This window comes from Dreissena polymorpha, chromosome 1 (assembly GCF_020536995.1).
Source record: "Dreissena polymorpha isolate Duluth1 chromosome 1, UMN_Dpol_1.0, whole genome shotgun sequence".
NCBI lineage: Eukaryota > Metazoa > Mollusca > Bivalvia > Myida > Dreissenidae > Dreissena > Dreissena polymorpha.
The window spans coordinates 68,901,617-68,924,847 of NC_068355.1; the positions used below are offsets into that span (position 1 = coordinate 68,901,617).

Here is a 23,231-nt window from a genome sequence, read left to right on the forward strand (position 1 = left end):
ATAAGGTTTATGTTCTGAGTCATAAACATGTGTGTCTGCAAAACCTGTCCAACAAAACAACACCTCAAGGCTAACAAAATTCTTTGTCTGTTTTGCCCATCTTGTTCTAATCAACTACAAACACGCAAAAACCTGACTTACTAAAGTCATTCCGATTAACATATGTCAACCATAATCAAATTACCAAACATTTCTTAATGTTCAAAGTAAAAAGAGCCTTTCTATGAAGGATTTAAAACGATTGAACCGTGAATATCACCCTGAATTTAGCGATACTGAAAAACCAATAGCTTCAGTACAGCCCCTGTACCGCTGTATGCACTTTAGCAACACATACGTTTAGCATCATTCTTTTACCTCTTTGTCCTCCACGTGCACTATACTAACATCATAAAGCAGCCCCATGTACTACTGTATGCACAATAGCAACAAACACAGCATTATTTGCTCACCTCTTTTTGTCCTCCACGTGCACTATACTAACATCATAAAGCAGCCCCATGTACTAATTAATGCACAATACCAACAAACACAGCATTATTTGCTCACCTCTTTTTGTCCTCCATGTGCACTATACTAACATCATAAAGCAGCCCATGTAATACTGTATGCACAATACCAACAAACACAGCATTATTTGCTCACCTCTTTTTGTCCTCCATGTGCACTATACTAACATCATAAAGCAGTCTATGTACTACTGTATGCACAATACCAACAAACACAGCATTATTTGCTCACCTCTTTTTGTCCTCCATGTGCACTATACTAACATCATAAAGCAGCCCCATGTACTACTGTATGCACAATAGCAACAAACACAGCATTATTTGCTCACCTCTTTTTGTCCTCCACGTGCACTATACTAACATCATAAAGCAGCCCCATGTACTAATTAATGCACAATACCAACAAACACAGCATTATTTGCTCACCTCTTTTTGTCCTCCATGTGCACTATACTAACATCATAAAGCAGTCTATGTACTACTTTATGCACCATACCAACAAACACAGCATTATTTGCTCACCTCTTTTTGTCCTCCATGTGCACTATACTAACATCATAAAGCAGTCTATGTACTACTTTATGCACAATACCAACAACCACAGCATTATTTGCTCACCTCTTTTTGTCCTCCATGTGCACTATACTAACATCATAAAGCAGCCCAAGTACTACTTTATGCACAATACCAACAACCACAGCATTATTTGCTCACCTCTTTTTGTCCTCCATGTGCACTATACTAACATCATTAAGCAGCCCATGTACTACTTTATGCACAATACCAACAAACACAGCATTATTTGCTCACCTCTTTTTGTCCTCCATGTGCACTATACTAACATCATAAAGCAGCCCATGTACTACTGTATGCACAATACCAACAAACACAGCATTATTTGCTCACCTCTTTTTGTCCACTATGTGCACTATACTAACATCATAAAGCAGCTCATGTACTACTTTATGCACAATACCAACAAACACAGCATTTTTTGCTTACCTCTTTTCGTCCTCCAACCTCAGTACCAGCTCATGTTTCTCAGACAGCAGACTCTGTATGGTGGACCTCAGGTGCTGTATATTCTCCTCAGATTCTTCCTAAACACAAACCAACAGAAATCTCAATATCTCATCAGACATCAAGTTTCTTATTGAGACAAATTGGATGGTCTGTTCAATGGCTGTTTTTAAGTGTATACATTTTCCTATTTTGCCATTTAAATTGAGTCATTTTTCATGAATTAATTGTACATCAAGTGTTTCCAAGGAAACAAACAGCCGAAATAAGTGAGTAGGGCCAAGATGTGAAATTATCTTATAAAATAAGTATTGTTAAGAAATTACCATTTAAGAGCATTTTACTAAAATATACAGAAACATAACATAGCTTCAGTATAGCAACAATACCATGGGCCCTAACGCTTTCATCTAAGGCCACGACTTTTTTTTTTATTGGTTTACAAAAATTATTTTGAAAATGGTCCATCGGGCGGTCTAAAAAAAAAAAAAAAAAAAAAAACATTGGAAAAAAGTTAATACTAATAACATCAGAACAAAGACAACATATCTTTTATAACCTTAACACAGAGACAAAAAAAAATAAAATTATGCAATGAAACACATCTATATCTTCAAATGAAATGAGTCCTAAAAGCACCTTTTGTAATAGTCCAAATAATTAGACGTAAGCTACCCCGCTTATGTCGATGTAAATCGACCTCATATTTATAGGAGTACTTTTGTAACATCAGTCAATTTTAAACACTCCATTACATGACATGCGTTCTCCTCCCATTAAAACGAAAAACTGCGCTTTATTTCCGTAATTCGATGCGCACCATAACGCAATGCGATGCCTGTTGCATAAATCTTATATAATATAAACTAAACTACACTTACAAAAATTATGTGTTTGCTCTTACTCGACTTATTAGATCGTCCATGAAAAAAAATCCAGGTAGATCGATTCCCGCGTCGTCGCGGTAATGTTTGTTTAAGTTGTTGTTGTCATGAAAACTCATTGATTTACAACACAAAACGTCTTATTTGAACTGACGCGAATTAATTTAATCATATTTGTCAACTTCGCTTTTGCTTTATTTTGATAATTTAATCCAAAGTTTAATGTTAGCAAGTGTTTTTGTACTGGCATTGTAAACAAGGAGTCAGTAAAAGTCTTCCGAAAATGTGCAGTCTGTGTGAATTGACAGTTTGACGTCATCAAAGGAAAGCCGCTTGCTGTCTGAAGCAATAAAGCGACAAATTTCGCGCCAACAAAATTGGCTTCATTTGTCTAGCATGCCGAACCAATCGTGTGTTTGTTACTCAATTGCAATCCTCCAATTTAATAATAGCACGTGCATAGCTCCGCCTTCGAATCTTTTGCAGAGAACGGAGGGGGAGTTTAACAGTTAATTGAGCTAGTGTTTTACACAAGTTGAGTTCCGATTTGCCGAAATTACTCAATGCCCTAAGCATTGAAACGACAAATACATTTATCAATGATTTTCCGAGATATACCGATTTGTTCCGATTTCCAAACTTTTTGTAAAGTTCCTATAAACTATGGCGGACGTGTTTACAAAATTCCTTAACACATATATCGTAAATAATGGGAGTGTTTTATTGGATTATTTATACTAATTATTAAATTGCAAGGTAATACTTTTTATCTGCTATAATATCGGGTTTGTTTAATATAATTAACATGTTAAACAATATATTTGCCTCACAGACTCGGAAATAAATTTTGATGGGGTCGACATTTTACTGACGTTGATTTTCCTATTGTCTGTAATTTTTGCTAGCGTAATTTTTACCCAAAATAAATTTTGAGAAGTGCCCATACAAGGACTGGTACATAATGTGTCACATTGAAAATTATCCCGGTCTCTGCAATATGCAAAATATGTGAACCAATCGTTGATTGTACTTACTTGATTTTATTCGCAACAGTACTCAAACCGGATGGTTTTCTTTCTCGTTTCGCTCGTTATTCAATGCGGTCGGGAATAACATATATAAAAAAAAGACGATTTTCCGATTTTATTTTTTTCCCCGTTTTCCAAAAATTAGGGTCGGCGGTTTTGTAAACCAAGAAATATAAAAGTCGTGGCCTAACTGTGTTCGACATTTACTAATCTGAGTAAGGAGTCCAAGGACTCCTAACATTTGAATTTTAAGAGTCCGGACGATTTTAAGGAGTCCAACAATTAAGACACTTTTTTATAGCATATTTTCGGCCATTAACACATGTCAATCCATGAAATGTTAAATTAGTATTGTGTGTTTGTTTTTAGATCGAAGTTGTAAGTTACTGCTGTTCAATATTTGTTATATCACATTGCAAAATATTTAACTCATTCCAGTAATATTTAAGTCAATTATTTGCTTAATCAACTAATAAATAAGATTTCAACAAATACTATTTTCTATGATGCATTATGATTGCTTGTTTAACCTCCACATTAGGGTTATATAAGATGTGTTTGAGAAACAATGTACCCCTATATGATGTTTGATCTTGTAGGATGACCTTGACCCTTCACCACTAAAAATGTGCAGCTCCTTGAGATACACACGCATTTCAAATATAAAATTGCTAGCTTCAATATTGCAGAAGTGACATTACATGCGCAATTTTGACCCATATACTTGACCTTGAAGGATGACCTTGACCTTTCACCACTCAAAATGTGCAGCTCCATGAGATACACATGCATGCCAAATATCAAGTTGCTATCTTCAATATTGCAAAAGTATTCATAAAATAAGCGATTTGGGCCACATATATTTGACCTCTGACTGAAGGATGACCTTGACCTTTCACCACTCAAAATGTGCAGCTCCATGAGATACACATGCATGCCAAATATCAAGTTGCTATCTTCAATATTGCAAAAGTATTCATAAATTAAACGATTTGAGCCACATATATTTGACCTCTGACCTTGAAGGATGACCTTGACCTTTCACCACTCAAAATGTGCAGCTTCATGAGATACACATGCATGCCAAATATGAAGTTGCTATCTTCAATATAGCAAAAGTTATTGCAAAATGTTAAAGTTGGCGCAAACAGACAGACAGACAGACCAACCAACCAACCAACCAACCAACCATACCAACCGACAGGGCAAAAACAATATGTCCCCCACTACTATAGTGGGGGACATAAAAACATTCTCGGAGCCTTCTGTTTTGTTAGTGTCATAGTTACTAAATCTCATCGTAAGGGTGTAACAACCCTATATTTCTCATTGCTTTATATATATTCCTTATAATATTTCCAAGAACGTGGAAATTGGGAAACGCAATATAATGCTGATTTTATTGTGTTTTAATCATTGGAATTTTACACCATGAAAACATGTTTAGACAATTTGTGCATGCAAAGCACAACTTCCACGATGATTACACCCTGTTGCCATCATCAGTCTCTTAAGAAACTTGCCACGATTTTATCGTGGAGGAGTACACGGTAAGAACCCATTTGTGGGGTTGGTATGACAATGCCTACAAACTGCAATAAACCACTGAAATCATCGATTGATAGTGACACGGGTCATTCACGCTCAAATGATTCACAGCTGGTCCGATCTTCAGTACCTTACGGCCAGAAAACGTATATGGTGTAAAAAAATCGGGTATTGTGATGATTTTTATAATAATCAGAAAATTGTTTGCGAAGTTAATTTACAACAGAAAAAATATCAGTGAAAATAAAAACGACCACGATCGTGTCAATGTGTCAACAAACGATCTTTCAGATGACAATAACGTAGTGGCGTCACCATCTTTGTATAGAATGCGATCTTTTCATAGTTTGCATGCTCCCCTTTTACTACACGCACGGACAGTGACAGAGAACCAAAATAAAAAAATTGGATTCTTTTGTTTTTGTCCATGTGTTCAAGCAGAATGATTTGTGGCACATTTTTCGGATCAACTAAAGTTCGGACATTCTGATCTTGCAAAACAAATAAGGAAATCAACTGATTTTTTTTTTAATTCAACGATAATTTTAAAGAAGTCCGACGGACTCCACTGACGCAAAAACAAGAAGTCCAAGTCTCATTTTAAGGAGTCTCAGACTCCCGGACTCCCGTTATTGTCGAACGCTGTCTAAGACCCTTAGGAAGTAACGTTTTCTTAGAAGGTGTAGTTCAGAATTATAAAAGTACCCAATGAAACATAAATATTAAATATCTAGGCCTGCTTTTATTTTCCAACTTTGCTGATATATCATTAGAACGAATGTTCTGACCATGTTTCATGAAGAATTTTTTTTTAATGCGTTAAACTAGCAAACTTATGTTAACAAGTTTTTTAATTGATTTGAATTAGTGACCTAGTTTTTCAACATCACATGTCCCAGTTTTTAATTGTTGGAGATATTATTATAATGAATCTTCTTACAAAGTCTTATGAAGATTGGACTAAAACAGTGACTTCTAGAGTATTAACAAGGCTCCACTTTATCCATACAAAGAAAACTGTCCAACCCCCTGGCAGCAAAATTAATAATTTATGAAAATGGGAAATAAATGTGGCAAATTGACAAGGTTTCACAATCACCATATAAGGAAATCTTCCCCACAACCTGGCTGCAATTTTTTTCAACAAACCAGCACGATTTTTGAGACGCGCAACAGACAAATGGCAATCACAAAAGCTCGTCACGAGCAAGTTGTGCTCAGTTGAGGTCACATCACAGCATGCCATACTTGCAAAATAAGACTTGGTACCTTATAGCCATAAATGACATTTTAATATTGACCTATATTCAAACTCCATTTTGTTTGTGCAAATGTTTCATACAAATAAGTAAGTGGTATGTTCTTTGATCAACCATAGTTCATAAAACTAATTATGTGTCAATTTTTTTAGCTTTATATTTTACTTTACCAGTGGACTGAACTCCAATTTGCAAACACTCATTTCCATAACATACATTCGCTTTGTAGCGTTCTAATAAATATTTGCTGATTGTATCTAGAAAGTATTTTACATTACCTCATCACAACTGCTTGAACAGGGGTAACAACAGTTCTAATTCTTTACTTTATGAAAATCTTAATTCATTAAGTACATGGCAGTGCAAAGATAGGTACAATTTGGCTGCTTTCAAAGTGGATTTGTTCATTTTACATAAATCATGCTACATAATTCCCTCTGTTTAGCATTTCTTATGTCATTGAGTATATATTGGAAAAGCTTGGCAGTTGGGGGGGGGGGGGGCTATTGTCAGATTTCTGGGGTCAAAGCTACTTTTTGCGATTGGGAAACAGCAGTAGTAATGATGGGCAAAAAAAATCCCTGGTGTTGTAACGGTGCTTTCCATATGCTAAACCATATTGAGGCAAAAATGGCCAGCATCATGCAAAATCACCCCCGGAAACCCGATATGCTGTGAGAAGTTGGATGTGCTAGAAGTTGCCGATAGATTTCGGTGAATTTCGTTAGGGTAAGTAAATCCAGTTATATAATTGTTTAAAGGCATTTTTGAATTAAAATATATTTTGGTGTATGCAAAGGAGGTATTACCATAAATCAGCTGTATTAGTGAGCTTTTAAGTTTATAAATGAACTGCACACATGTTATATCTCGACATCTTTGTACAGCACCATGTCATATCATTTTTTCATCATGTTGAATATAAAGTCGAATTTTTCCACCAATACGATTTTTGTTAAGAAACCCTGGCGGATATGTTACTCTGGGACATTGGTTAATATAATTGTTGTTTCAAAAACTTTTTCACTGGCATACCTTTAAAGAAATTTGTAAATAAAGTGCTAAATATGGGACAAAGCCCTGCATCATCGACTTTAAATAGCCATATTTCAATAAATCCTGAATGTTAATAACCAGGATTTTTCTAACATACATGGTAATACCTCCTTTGCATACACCAAAATATATTTTAATTCAAAAATGCCTTTAAACAATTACAGAAGTGGATCTACTTACCCTACCGAAATTCATCGAAATCTATCAGAAACTTCTCCTAGCACATCCAACTTTGCACAGCATATCGGGTTTCCGGGGGTGAAAATAGGGTCTCCAACAAGCTCCCCTGTCCGCTACAGACACCACAAAACCTTGCATAACTTTATAGTATACAGTGCAACTCCTGACCAAACTGTACTATTTGGCAGGCAGGGCTGGAGCAACACTAGCCACATATGGCATAAGACCAAATTTCACAAGACGATAAAAAATCGATTGAATGAATCAGACTTATATTGTGTTATGCTACCGGTTTCCTACCTGCAAACGTTCTTTCTCCACCTTGATGTGGGTCAGCTGACCCTGAGCCTCGTCCACCTGGGCAGCCGCCCTTGCAACCTCTGACCTCTCAAGGTCACGTTCCCGTAGCAACTGCTCTATGTGCTCCTCCTTTTCTTTCAAGGCTTTCTAACGAGGGTGCAGAAGAATAAGCAATACTTTGACTTAATACCTTTATCTGCAAATGATTCCTTGCTACTTCATAATTATTCTATTTTAGTCTATGTTATTGTTGTTTCTTTCATGAAGAAAAGGTTACAGCTAAAAATATTTTGGTATTTATCAAAATATGTTAAAGGGGAGGGATTGATTAATTTGTTGGATGTCAGAGTAAACCCTGAAAACTTTGTGTATCTTATTATTTATTCTAAAACAGATACAATTGCTTCATGATCCATCCTTCATGAAAGAACATATTGTAAAGGTTAAAAAGCTGTTAAACCTGTTTCGTTTGTATAAGTAAAGAGCTGTACATGGTTCTTGATGTGGTAACTGCTAACTTATGTTATACTGCATCAAGCTGACAAACCAGGGCCCTCAATCCATTTTAGGGGAAGCGGGTCGCTACCCATAGCAGGGGGAATTTTCGCGGCGTTTCCCTTTTTGGGGGATTTTTTACTTACTCTCTAATTATTACATTTGTACATGTTTGCACTATATTCATTGCTTATTTCATAATTAAGTATGTTTGAAAAGATTAAATTAAAATAGAATTGAGATATAATAATCATGAGACATCTATCTTTAAAAAAAAAAAAAAAAATATATATATATTTTTCTTTGGGGGGGGGGGGGGATTTTTCCCCCAAAAAGGGGAAAAAAGTATACTTTTCAGGGGGGGGGGAATGTGGCCGAATTTCGACCGTGGATTAGACAGATTGAGGGCCCTGCAAACTGTTAATGTGCTAATGAAATATCACAAATGGTGATGTTTCCAGATGAGGCAACCATATATTCTAAGAAAGCTGTAGCACTAAAAGACTAAGATGTATAAGGTAAGCTTTTTAACCCTTTGCATGCTGGGAAATTTGTCGTCTGCTAAAATGTCTTCTGCTGAATTACTAAAATTAGCATTTTCTTTGATTTTTTTCAAAGAACACTATCAGAATAGCAAACAGTTTGGATCCTGATGAGACGCCACGTTCTGTGGCGTCTCATCTGGATCCAAACTGTTTGCAAAGGCCTTCAAAATCCGGTTCCCGCACTGAAAGGGTTAACTATAAAATAGCATGATACATTTTAATTGATTTTATAATATTGTCTGGGTACATTTTATATTAATGTAATTAACTATACATCAACTCATACGCTGGAACCTTTGTTTTCTTATTGAGGACAAACTAGAAGAAAATGTGAAACTTGCAATATAAAGGAAATATCCTTTCATCAAAGTGTGCAGGGGTCTTGAAAAAACCACGCGCAGTTAGCGTCAATAAGGACATATACAGTAAGCTATTTACTTTAGTTATAATTTTTACATTTATCAATTTCAAGCATTTAATGACAAACCTCAAAACAACAAAATCTGTGAAAAGGTCCATTAATTTAAACATTACTGAAAACAGTAATGTAAAAGCTAATAAAACCCACTCGGATCCAGTGCATTGTGATTATGAATACCATGACGATGGAAGAAAATGACGCATGTCATGATGGTTTCATAGGAGAGTGAAATGTAGAAACATAAAAGCATATTCATGCTAATATATAGCCCATTATGCCCTTAATATCCTATTGTTAACACCAAACCATGATTTGTGAAAAAAATGTGCATCAACCCAGTGGTCTATGGTTTCCCAAATAAAATGTTCCTTTACCATGTGAAGAGAGGGTGTATGAATCTTGGAGCAGTCTTAAAATGCGAAAATAATACTGGCCCACCCTACCCAAAGGCTGCTAAGCAAAGTTTCTAAACAAAAGGCAATTTCAACACAGTCACAAATAAGATTTGACAGTTTTCATTTAGGACGCACTATCTCCTTGAAGTTTTGCCACGACTTTTAATGGACAAAACGCTTTACTCACTTTTATCAATACAATACCAATAATCTTCCAATAAACAGAGTGGTCCAACCCATTAGAATAAAATAACAGCAGATGATGTTTTTACTTTTTCAGTGCTGGAACTGAATTTTGAAGGCCTTTGCAAACAGTTTGGATCCAGATGACATGCCAAACTGTTTGCTATTCTGATAGTATTCTTTGAAAAAAATTAGAAATTCAGCAGACAACATTTAAGCAGACGACAAATTTCCCAGCATGCAAAGGGTTAAAGGAAAATATAGCTCCAGACTAAACTGTGCAATTGCAAAGTTTGATGTGGAGCTACCCTTGCTACAATGGCATTATTTAAGACCCTTTATTCCTTTATGTGATTCAATTATTGCACATGCCTAAGTATAAAATGAATAACCAAACCAAGCATTACTTTAACAATAATACGGAGGGATTTTCTAGTATATAATGCTTAAGGGTTTCAAATATAATCATTGCATTTTAACACATTTGTCTGAATGTTTACACTCTGAAATGTTTCATTTGTTTCCCTGAACTTATTTGTCCACAAATATGAGAATAGGATTGGCAGGGGATTCACAGACAGTTATTCAGGGTTCCAGTTTACACATACTAACCTGCAGAGCGGACGTGGTGGCCGTGATATTAAGAGAGCCAGGTCGCTGGCCAGTCCGGGACCCAGGGGTCGGCTGTGTATACACCAAAGTCCATATGGGATTACACACAAGATTGTTAGTAACTCAAGTGCTGAGACAATATGTTGTGACTTTAACACATGTTTAACAGGTTAGAGACTAAACACAGTAACAACAGTGGAGGTGGTGCATTGTGGGAATGCTTTAATAGTGAACCTCATTAGATGAGCTGAAGTGTTTTTACTAGTTCTAACAAAATTGACGATATTATTTAAAAACTTTCTTCAAAATGTGTGTAAGAAAAATGCAATAATATATCAATTATTCAATACTCGCTATTTACTATCCTATTAAAGGTCCCTATTGTTCATTGTATGACTGATTTATAATACTCTGAAATTCAAACAATTTTCATGGTAATATAACAAGGGCTGTTTGTAAAACAGGCATGTCCCCCATATGGGCTGTCAGTTGTAGTGGCAGCCATTGTGTGAATACGTTTTGTGTTACTGTGACCTTGACCTTTGACCTGAAAATCAACAGGGGTCATCTGCCAGTCATGATCAATGTTCCTATGAAGTTTCATGATCCTAGCCGTAAGCATTCTTGAGTAATCATCCGGAAACCATTTTACTATTTCGAGTCACTGTGACCTTGACCTTTGACCTAAAATTCAATAGGGGTCATCTGCCAGTCATAATCAATGTACCTATGAAGTTTCATGATCCTAGGCGTAAGCATTCTTGGGTTATCATCCGGAAACCATTTTACTGTTTCGAGTTACTGTGACCTTGACATTTGACCTAGTGACCTGACAATCAATAGGGGTCATCTGCCAGTCATGATCAATGTACCTATGAAGTTTCATGATCCTAGGCCTAAGCGTTCTTGAGTTATCATCCGGAAACCATCTGGTGGACGTACCGACCGACATGTGAAAAAAACAATATATCCCCTCTTCTTCGAAGGGGGGCATAACAAGTATTAACTTCAGTCTGTCACTCTACCCATGTTCTTGCACAATGACAAAATATTTTAAGTGAGTGTAAAGTGGATACATGTTTGATACATCAAGATTAAGGTCAATGTGATTTCAAAACAATACTTGTTCATGGTTTAAGGCCAAATCTAATTTGCCAATAGTAACAATTTTTATTAAAATAGTAACTGTTAAGCCATTCCAATTTCTAACATTCAGTGCCCCATATTAAGACTGGATTAATTGTTCCAATGATTTATGGAAATGTGACTTGCAACATTAATATTTCAAAATTTTTCAATAATTTGGTTTACAATGTTGCATGTTAGTGTATTGAAAAGATAGAAATCAATATAGAACCAAAGTATAAACAAGAACCATATAATAGTGTACATGTTAAAGTCTAGCCTATACCCAGGTGTTAAATTAGTAGGTATAAACTACATATAATTGCCTTACTCATAGAGCTGCAACGATTCGATCCGATTCATCGAAAATCGATTCGAAATGCTTCGATTCGATTACAATACCAAACCTACCAAATTCGATTCGATTCTTTAACATATATACATATATATGCATAGATACGTAAAGCACGCTGTATTCTGACTATTGATACGGGAAGGTGAAGGTTTTATCTGTACCTGTAATTACGACGCGCGCGATTGGTTGCTTATTACTTTAGTCATCCAATCAATAAGCGCGTTACGGTCTACTTTCGGAAAAAGCGTCAAAATGGCTGAACAAGTTGTTGCCGACAAATTGAAATTATCAGATGCGCTTAAGAAGCTAAAATCAAAAGTGTGGCAGTATTTTGGGTTTTGGGATGGTAGCCCTACCGATTAAGCAAAGTGCAAACTGTGCTTCACGGATGTGGCGTACGCTAAGTGCGGCTCAACCACTAATCTAATGCAATATAACAAACGCAAACATAACCTTGATTTAGCAAGACTACTGAAGTCGCAAGCCAGAAAAGTAGCTCTATTTCTGTTCGAATTTTGTTAAGTTTATTAGAGAATGTGAATTGTCCTACAGGTAACAGGTGATGCTGTCATGGCACAATGGAAGACATGCTTATAGCAGTTTTGGGTATAAGTATAATAGTGATAGTACAACCATTCAACTGATTCCAGATACGTTCTTATGAGTATTTATTTTATTTTTTTTATAATTGTGTAATCAACACAATCTTCTAGTGAGAAGTTTTTATATCAAAATTCCTAATTTGCTATTCAATTTTATGTGTTTTATTGAAATCACATTTGAACAGAAATGTTAATTTTGAGGCATAAGAGTGAATATATGATAAAACTAGGTTTGAAGATGAATCGAATCGAAAAAATTGGTATCGAAGTGTCTGAAATCGAAATCGTATCGAATCGAGCTGTTGGTGAATCGTTGCATCTCTACTTACTCAATAATTATCTATATAATATAAGAGTACATTTAAAGATATAATATAATGCCATTTGCCATGCAAAACAATAAATCATGCTATATATTTTTAATAAGTAAAATTACTATCAAGAAATATAAAAATGTTCATTTCTAGAAATGCCACTGTTATAAAATATTGCCCAATTATAGCACAAAAACGCTTGTATTACATAATACAATTACCAAACTTAGGAATACTTGTCAACATGAATATTATCAAAACATGTATGATTCCACCTAAAAGTAGTGTGTTTAATTATTCGTTATGTTCCCAAGCTAACACCAACATCCTTTATCATATTCATAACCATTCAGTACATGAACATCAACATTAAACAATATATTGAATCAACCAAACTAACCCTTACAAACCCACATCCATATTTCTTTATTCAACATAACACATGTAATTGGCTTCCTGTACTATGAAATCAACATATTCCACCAATCAAATCACATGTCTTTTTTAAAGTACAAAAAGTAGTTATGCATAAGATGTTAAGTTCGTTAATATTTCAAATTTCACTATTTGATGGCTTCTTTATTTAAATTTTTACTAATATTTTAATGTTTAAATACTTCAACTACCGTACATTCGCGGCCATAAGTCTACCTCGGCCATATGTCGAGGGGTATAATGTGGCTAGAAAAACTTGGTTTTTTGCCTTGACTCTGCCATAAGTCGGGGGGTAAATTTCTTCAATATCTCGGACATGTTTAAGTGACGTTTTAGTCATGGTTCTGAGGGCTTTTGTACCGGCAGTTGACATTTTTTGGGATATTAATAATAAAAATATATTTAAAATGAAACATTCAACGTTTCAATTATTTATTATCACGAAAAATATATTGTATTGTTCAAAATCATAATAACATATCATTCATTATTTCGAACTTAATATATACTTCACAAATCAAAATTATTATCCCATTTAACGTAATAACTTTCAGCGTTTATATTATGAGCATATATTTTTGTATTCAAATAGTTAAATATTTAACCAAACAAATAAAGCAAATTATTTTAACAAATGACATTTAGTACCAATTTTTGCAAACTTGAAAAAAAGTTTTATTTTTGGTGTATGTTTTATGTTCTACTCAATTTAACTATTAAACACATGCCAACAACAACAGTTATTATGCAAGTGAACAAACACAATCTGATATTCCCTCCCCTGATATTCCCTCCCCTGATATTCCCTCCCCATTTTGACACAAAGCAATCACATGCATGCAGTTTTACCAACGCATTAATTTTTACAGAACGTATTTCCATTTTTTAGTCATTATTTTTGTTCACATGGAATAAGCATATTTGTATATCCTCCCATCAAGTGCTGTATTTACAATAGACTTCCATCAATTCTCATAGAAGACATATTTATAAAATATGCATAAAGCATTGTAAATGTATTGCCTATAAAATATGCATAACATATAACTAAATCCCAATCAACAAACTGACTAAGGGTTGCATGACAGTGACAGTGTTGTATCGGCAGGAGCATGTCCATATGGGAACCCATTCAACCCCAACTGGGCCGGCCAACAAGTCAGTAAAAGCTTTGGATACTTGGCTAATGAATACAACTTCAATGACTACTCAATCACTTCTTTTGCAAACACAACAGAAGTAGAAATAAGCAATTATTCCTCTTTAACAACTGCCTTCATGAATAAAATTCCAAATCATACTAAAGGGCCTTAAAGTGTTTCTTTAATGAGCAGCTAACACATTTTCAAGCAAGATCTGGTAGGTCAACATATTATTTCAGTCAGTAAGCAAGTCATAAGAACTGATATATAAATATATAGACAAATAGCTAGTTCATCAATACCCGAATTTAAATCAGACAATTAGCTTACAATAGAATTTTAAAAACTAAATCAAAAAAGGGTTCAGCAACTAGGACTGTATCATTAACTAATGCACACTCTAGCAAAACAGAAGTTGTTCAGAGACATAGAATTTAGATGAACATATTTGAAACTCTTATTTCATAACAAACTTACACAATGTTTGAAATGGAAAGGGAAAATATGTCCATTTGGGAATCGTTCTCTTTATAAATATATATATTGTTTGCACACAAAGTAACTGTAACTAAGAAAAGGGGCGAGACATTTTACAGAAAAACTCCACATAACAAACTTGTTTATTGCATAAATGTAACAAAGGAAAAAGTCCAAAATACTTGAAGAGGGAGGATATATCAAATATGCTTATGTGGTTTGTGGAACAATATTGCGCAATACTGAGTGGAAAACAGCTGACAAGCCCAAGTGCTGCAGAATTCATATAAGATGTTAGCAAGGCAAGATGGCGTGGTCTTGAAGCAAATTACAAGCATGAGCCAGAAATTAAATCTACCATGATGAATAAGCTCTACATTTTCTAGATAAAGAATGTCAAAGCATTCGAATAGATGCTTTTTTTAATTGAATTTTGCGTTCCAATTATTCGGCACTAAAATGAACAAGTCTGAATTGAACAGAAATCGAAATAAGATCACAAGATATTTTTAAATTGATTCCATAACAAGCTGCCTATGTTGATGGCAAACATGAGTCACAGAGTATTACAAGCTTCTAGATGATTGTTACAGCTCTACAGTAATTCATTGCATACAATGTACAGTTTCACAAAGATCATCTGACAAGAACAATTTAAGGACAATTCTAAACTAAGAATGAACACAATAAGCACATTTGCAAACACTTACAACGATCACAATCAAAATCTAAGCATGCAAGTTTGTTAAGACTGAACATAAAAGCAACCAAGCACTTTGAAAGATAGAAAACTTATGACACATTTTTGCAAAAAATAAAGGTCAACAAATGAAAAACATGTACAACTAGAGCTTTGTCACATACGTGGCGAATACCCCCACATGCCCCATTGACACATAATATTTTGCATGTAGTCTTCACAAAAAACAGCGGACACCATGCTCAATTTTTAAAACGCACTTAGTGACCCCTTGACCTAGTTTTTGACCCAGAAAGGCCCATGTTCTAACTTGGCCTTAAGATCATCTCCATAAAACTTCGGACCAAGTTTGGTGAAGATCGGATGTAAACTACTTGAATTAGAGAGCGGACACCATGCTAAATGTTTAAAAAACGCACTAAGTGACCCCGTGACCTAGTTTAAGGCCCGGAATGGCCCATGTTCAAACTTGTCCTAGAGATCATTTAGATAAAACTTGTGACCAAGTTTGGTGAGGATTGGATGAAAACTACTTGAATTAGAGAGCGGACAACATGGTGAGGTTTAAAACGCACTAAGATACCCCGTGACCTAGTTTTTGACCTGGCATGACCCATATTCAAACTTGACCTAGACATCATCTAGATACAACTTCTGACCAAGTTTGGTGAAGATTGGATGAAAACTACTTGAATAAGAGAGCGGATAACATTGTGATGTTTAAAACGCACTAAGTGACCCTGTGACCTTGTTTTTGACCCGGCATGACCCATATTCAAACTTGCCTTAGACATTATCAAGATACAACTTCTGACAAATTTTGGTGAAGATTGGATAAAAACTACTTGAATTAGAGAGCAGACAATATGGTGAGGTTTAAAACACACTTAGTGACCCCGTGACCTTGTTTTTGACCTGGCATGGCCCATGTTCGAACTTGACCTACACATCATCTAGTTACAACTTCTGACCAAGTGTGGTGAAGATCAGATTTAAACTACTTGAAATGGAGAGCGGACACCATGCTCAATGTGTTAAACATACTAAGTGACCCTGTGACCTAGTTTTTGATCTGGCATGGCCCATGTTCAAACTTAGCTTTCAGATCATCTAGATAAAATTTCTGACCAAGTTTGGTGAAGATCAGATGAAAACTACTTGAATAAGAGACACGACACCATGCTGAATGTTAAAAACGCACTAAGTGACCCCTGACCTAGTTTTTTCCCGGCAAAGCCCATGTTCAAACTTGGCTTTAAGATCATCTAGATACAACTTCTGACTAAGTTGGGTGAAGATCGGATGAAAACTACTTAAATTAGAGAGCGGACAACATGCTGAATGTTTAAAACGCACTAAGTGACCCCGTAACTTAGTTTTTGACAAGGCAAGGCCCATGTTCGAACTTGGCCTAGACATCATGTAGATACAACTTCTGACCAAGTTTAGTGAAGATTGAATGAAAACTACTTGAATTAGAGAGCGGACAACACGCTGAATGTTTAAAAATTCACTTAGTGACCCCGTGACCTATTTTTTGACCCAGCAAGGCCCATGTTCGAACTTGGCCTAGACATCATCTAGATATAACTTCTGACTAAGTTTGGTGAAGATCGGATGAAAACTACTTGAATTATAGAGCGGACAACATGCTGAATGTTTAAAACGCACTAGCGGACAACATGCTGAATGTTTAAAACGCACTAAGTGACCCCGTAACCTAGTTTTTGACCTGGCAAGGCCCATGTTCGAACTTGGCCTAGACATCATGAAGATACAACTTCTGACCAAGTTTGGTGAAGATTGGATGAAAACTACTTCAATTAGAGATCGAACACTTTATACGGAATGACAGACAGACCGACCGACCAACCTACCGACCGACAGACAAGTTCACTCCTATATACCCCCCTAAACTTTGTTTGTGGGGTATAACAATAATGAAATACATCATATAAATACTTTTTTTGCTACATGTAATATACAAGGAATAGAAAAAGACAAGACCAAACAGGAAACAAAACATTTATTTTGTCATGAAGCCTAAATGCTTTATGGGGAGAACCAAGCTGATGTTAAAAATACTAGATACAGATTATACCGATTAAATAGCCATCAGGTCATAGTAAGCCTAGAGTCGGTCTCTGCAAAACATGTGTACGATGAATATCATTTTGAAAAGGATTGGTCTGATTTTAAAATGATTTGTTTTCTTAATGAAATGTATTGTTTAAACTTGCATTTAATAAATTGAAAGCCGTGAAAAAACTGTACAAATCATGATGGAAAAGCAGCAAATGAACATAGGGTTGGATCCAAAAAGCCATGCCAAACAACTTTACAGCATAGCATTATGTAAACTGTCATAATTTACACAGGCTGTCCCAGAAAGAAGAGTGTATGCTTGGTTAGTAATGAAATATCTACAAACATCTTCAACTCTGCAGCACTTGTAGTGGCCTGAGAAGTGTGGGTTAATTTTTACAACATCAAATTTTCACACAGTTAATCCCATGATACAATGTATGTGCTTGTAATGACCACCTAGAACTAACATGTTAGATGTTTTTGGAGTTAAACACAGTGATTATGAATTTTGGTCATATGTCGAAAATTTGTACACTGATCAATGTTGAGTATTTTAGTCTGAGGTAATTATAAGTGAGTTTTACAGATATTTCCAACAAAACTGCTTTCAAATTAAGTTTCATAATTATACAATGTATAGCTAAGAATTAGAAAAAGAAACTTTATCACAGGATTAACCAATGAAAATATTTGAAATTTGAAAAAAAGGTAAAATGCATGAAACAATCTTATTTTCGAAAAAAAAACACTATATCTGATACATACTTAAACTTGAGGAAAAGAATTTAACATTAGAGGACAAACATCAGTAAAACTGCATGTACCTGACTGCTCCCGAGGCCGGACACTCCGAGTCTTACCCGCGGCCGAGAGGCACTAGACGTTGCTGAACTCAGCGAGCTCACAGACTCTTGGCTCCCGCTGTGCTCACGACTCGGTCTCAGGCCTGTGCTGCCCATTGAGCGCGTCATGAGGCTAGACACTGGAGTTGTTTGGGCGGTCGTTTTCGTGACCTTGTGAACAGGCGCGAATAATCCATAGCGTGGTTGGCAATCAAAGTATCTGAAATGAGACATGATATGTTCTTGGTTATATTCGTAATTAAAAAAATGTGCGATGCTGCATCAAACTGTTTTTATGTCAATAATTTAACAAAAAAACTTTTATACCAGGTTGAAAATACAATACTTTAATAGATAAGCTGACAGAAGATTGTCACACTAAAACTGTATAAATGTATACAATTTGAGATAACATTTAATAATAAACTTTAAAATGATGAGGCTTTGGAAATGGGAGAACCATCAACTTTTTTTATTAAATGACAGTCAAAAATTAAATAACGATTCTCTTTCAGTAACATACCTTTTACCAGCAACAGCTCCGTCATTTTTTCCAACTGGGTCATCCAATTCAACACCCACCCAATCGCCTTTGGCAAAATCTGCTGGACCAAGATATCGCAATGTTCCTAGTTTTGATCCACTAACTAATACCCTATCACCGACTTTCAAGGCCACCTTGGCTCCAGGCGCAGCCATGGGAGTTGAGGTCACAGGTTCAGGTCTGGCCTTTAACGGCACAGGACCTTTACTTAAACTAGAGTTTGAACTTGATAGTGATTTATGAACTGGCCTATGAAGACTGGGTGTGGTTGGCCGGGCGATCCCGCTTTCCCGACCCCTACTGGGGGTTGAAGGTCGCTGCAATAAACTGGGTGTGGTCGGGCGACGCAGACCAGCATTGTGTTCATCTCCATTCATTGGTACAGATCTTTCTGATGTGGCGTCCTCTGATTTTCTATGAGCACCAGTAATTTCCGGGGTCCTTGATAACTTAGAAAGTCTACAGAACACACCACGCTTTGCTTCACATTGGAAATAACGTACACCATTTACTGCTCCGTCATTCTTTCCAATCATCTCGTCCAATACAACTCCTGCCCAATCCCCAGGGGCAAACTGTGTCTCACCAATGAATGCAATGTAGCCAGGTTTAGAACCACTGACAAACACGCGGTCACCAATGATGAAATCATCAGCTGGAGGGGGTGGGGCATTCAGCTCCTCCTCACCTTGAACACAGGTAAGATGTCTTCTTAAAAACATGTCCAAAATGATTGGATTATAATAAACAAGGCTATTGTCAAGCAATATGGTCCCCTACCGGCTCCACCATTGTCAGAAATTCCACCATTTTCATATTTAAAAAAAAAAAAATTTCCATAGCAACCACAATTTTTGACGTAGGAACGAAATGAAATGATGTTCAAATGTCCATATTGCCATCTATCCATGTTGCACAATTCATGAAAAAATATTAAGAACTTTGAAAGTTATTGCAGGATCCAGAAAAGTGTGACTGACTGACTGACAGACAGACTGACAGACAGAGCGCAAACCAGACGACCCCTCCGGTGAAACCGGTAGGGGACAATAATTTAAATACATGCCAAACAAAGAACATGAATGCCTGGAAATGTATCTCAAGAAAATTGACAAACAGTTAGTTTATATAGTTCTAGAGTACATAGAGATGATTATTTAATGAGATTTTAGCTATTATCTTAATTCAAAACAACATGCATAACAAAACGAAGAAATGCATTTTAAAGAAAATACATGCTTATTAGCTATGAGCCTACCATTAATTTAAATTATAAAATATAATTGTTTATGATATATTTGTATCATGTTTTTTCCCATTATTAAGGTGAAACACCTAAATCTATGCAATCTTCTTTTTTTTAGCATAAATTGTTAGAGGGGCCTTTTCACAGATTTTGGCATGTATTTAAGTTTGTCATTAAATGCTTTATATTGATAAATATAAACATTGGATCTAAAAAGCTCTCGTAAAAAACAAGAATACAATTCAAGGAATAACAAGGGACAAAATTGTCACAAAACCAGGTTTTCATTGTGAAAAAAAAATCTGATAAAGGGAGAAAACTCAAACTGAACTTTTGAAATGAACAAACAAAATTAACCCCCTTTGTAAGTTTGTTTTAAAAAAAAATCTATTTTTAGTCGTGGCAACCTTGACATTGGAGATATTGACGTGATTCTTTCGTGCGACATACCGTCCCATCATGGTGAACAAATGTGCCAAATGATTTTAAAATCTCACAATGAATGACATAGTTATGGCCAGGACAAGCTCTTTTATGGCCATTTTTGACCTTTGAACTCAAAGTGTGACCTTGACCTTGGAGATATCGACGTAATTATTTCGCTCGACACACCGTCCAATGATGGTGAACAAATGTGCCAAATGATTTTAAAATCTGACAATGAACGACATAGTTATGGCCCAGACAAGCTTGTTCCGCCCGCCCGCCAGCCAGCCAGCCAGCCAGCCCGCCCGCATTCGCCAATCTAATAACCAGTTTTTTCCTTCGGAAAACCTGGTTAATAAAAGTAACCCTCAACAGGGCTCTAACCACTGCCCCCTGGAGTAAATGCCTATCGCCATCCGTGCTTATACAATGAGTTATGTATTTTATACTTTATATAAGCAATCCTCGTAGTATCCCAAATTATAACGACAACAACAGAACTCTCCAAATTATCTAATCGTTTAGCGTTGGAACGCTTTACAATTTTCAGGTTTTTAAATCCTCAAAAAGTGCATATAATGGATATTTCAGAGCATGGTAAATGTTCCGTATTACTGTTTCCTCACAAATATCATAACTACTACTACAATTTGCGCATCTAAAACTTTTTTTTTAATTTGTCAATTTACCAAAACGTGAAAAGGCCCCTTTAATATGTTGTGAATACATTTCAGAACACAGCTATCTCATGTTTTACCAACATGTTATTGTTCCAATTATGAACATATCCAGTACCTGACCAATATGCATTGTTACCTGCCAATGCTTGTGTAGCATACGACTCAGCCAGACTGGAATTGAGCCCAGCAGCTCTAGCGCTCTTTGCAATAGCATCTAACAACAACAACAACAACACATCATGCTTCAAAAATCACAGCAAATGTTAGCAAAGAGTATGAGGTAATAAAATATGTGGAGGAATTGATGTAAGAAAAGATCTAGAGCAAACTAGCAATTTAGTGCTTTTGATGGTTCTATGCTGTGCCTCTAGACTGGGAAACACAAACAAACTTGAATACGTTTTTCTACTAGATGTCAATGACAAATCCGAATAACAATGAAGTAGTAAATTGTAAGATGGTGACAATGAGCTGAGATGGTTTTCAATCCACAGTGGATCTTTTTGAACAGCATCAAGAACACTTTCTGATCCTAAATCTTTCCATATACATGGGCTGCGCTCTGTAAAAAGAGGGTGTAATGCATGTGCATAAAGTGTCATCCCAGATTAGCCTGTGCACAGGCTAATCTGGGACCACACTGTCCACTTTTATGACTTTATTCTTTTAAAGAAAGTCTCTTCTAAGCAAAAAGCTTAGGCGCAAAGTGTCGTACCTGATTACACTGTGCGGACTGCACAGGCTTATCGAAGACAACACTTAAAGCACAAGCATTAAACCCCCCTTTCACAGAGCACAGCTCATGTATTAAGATTGGGTAATTTCTTGAATACATATTGCACATAACAATTAAAGAACAAGATTTGTTTGTGAAACACAATATCCCCCTATATGATGTTTGACCTTGAAGGATGACCTTGACCTTGACCCTTCACCACTCAAAATGTGCAGCTCCATGAGATACACATGCATTTCAAATATAAAATTGCTAGCTTCAATATTGCTGAAGTGACATTACATGAGCAATTTTGACCCATACATTTTACTTAAAGGATGACCTTGACCTTTCACCACTCAAAATGTACAGCTCCATGAGATACACATGCATGCCAAATATCAAGTTGCTATCTTCAATATTGCAATAGTTTTCATAAAATAAGCGATTTGGGCCACATATATTTGACCTCTGACCTTGAAGGATGACCTTGACCTTTAACCACTCAAAATGTGCAGCTCCATGAGATACACATGCATGCCAAATATCAAGTTGCTATCTTCAATATTGCAAAAGTACTCATAAAATGAGCAATTTTGTCCACATAATTTTGACCTCTGACCTTAAAGGATGACCTTTACCTTTCACCACTCAAAATGTGCAGCTCCATGAGATACACATGCATGCCAAATATCAAGTTGCTATCTTGAATATTGAAATACTGCAAAAGTGTACATTAAATGAGCGATTTTGACCCATATATTTGACCTTTGACCTTGAAGGATGACCTTGACCTTGACCTTTCACCACTCAAAATTGTGCAGCTCCATGAGATACATATGCATGCCAAATATCAAGTTGCTATCTTCAATATTGCAAAAGTTATTGCAAATGTTAAAGTTGGCGCAAACCAACCAACCAACAAACCAACCAACCAAGAGACCAACCAACAGACAGGGCAAAAACAATATGTCCCCCACTACTATAGTGGGGGACATAAAAACTGGAAAAATGTCAACAAAGGGCATAAGGAAACAAAGTTCATATGTATGGACCAAAATGCCTTTTTTCTTTATTTCTTATCCCCACTTAAATATGGAGATAA

General features: G+C 35.9%; 1 protein-coding gene across 8 annotated transcripts in view; it reads right to left on the minus strand.

Moving 5' to 3' along the window:
* The window catches only part of LOC127833828 (CAP-Gly domain-containing linker protein 1-like), a 94,308-nt gene that overhangs the window by 47,038 nt on the left and 24,039 nt on the right, over positions 1-23,231 (minus strand). For 5 of the 8 annotated variants that reach the window (XR_008027656.1, XM_052359309.1, XM_052359317.1 and 2 more), the window contains exons 4-9: positions 21,548-21,625; positions 19,039-19,747; positions 18,498-18,735; positions 10,436-10,507; positions 7,785-7,931; positions 1,512-1,609 (exon numbers count right to left, since the gene is read on the minus strand). Coding sequence is in view for 7 of the 8 variants with exons in the window: in XM_052359309.1 (XP_052215269.1) it covers positions 1,512-1,609; positions 7,785-7,931; positions 10,436-10,507; positions 18,498-18,735; positions 19,039-19,747; positions 21,548-21,625 (1,342 nt within the window). In the remaining variant the exon portion in view is untranslated. The remainder of the gene's footprint in view (positions 1-1,511; positions 1,610-7,784; positions 7,932-10,435; positions 10,508-18,497; positions 18,736-19,038; positions 19,748-21,547; positions 21,626-23,231) is intronic. The other 3 variants (XM_052359335.1, XM_052359336.1, XM_052359334.1) reach the window with 2 other exon arrangements.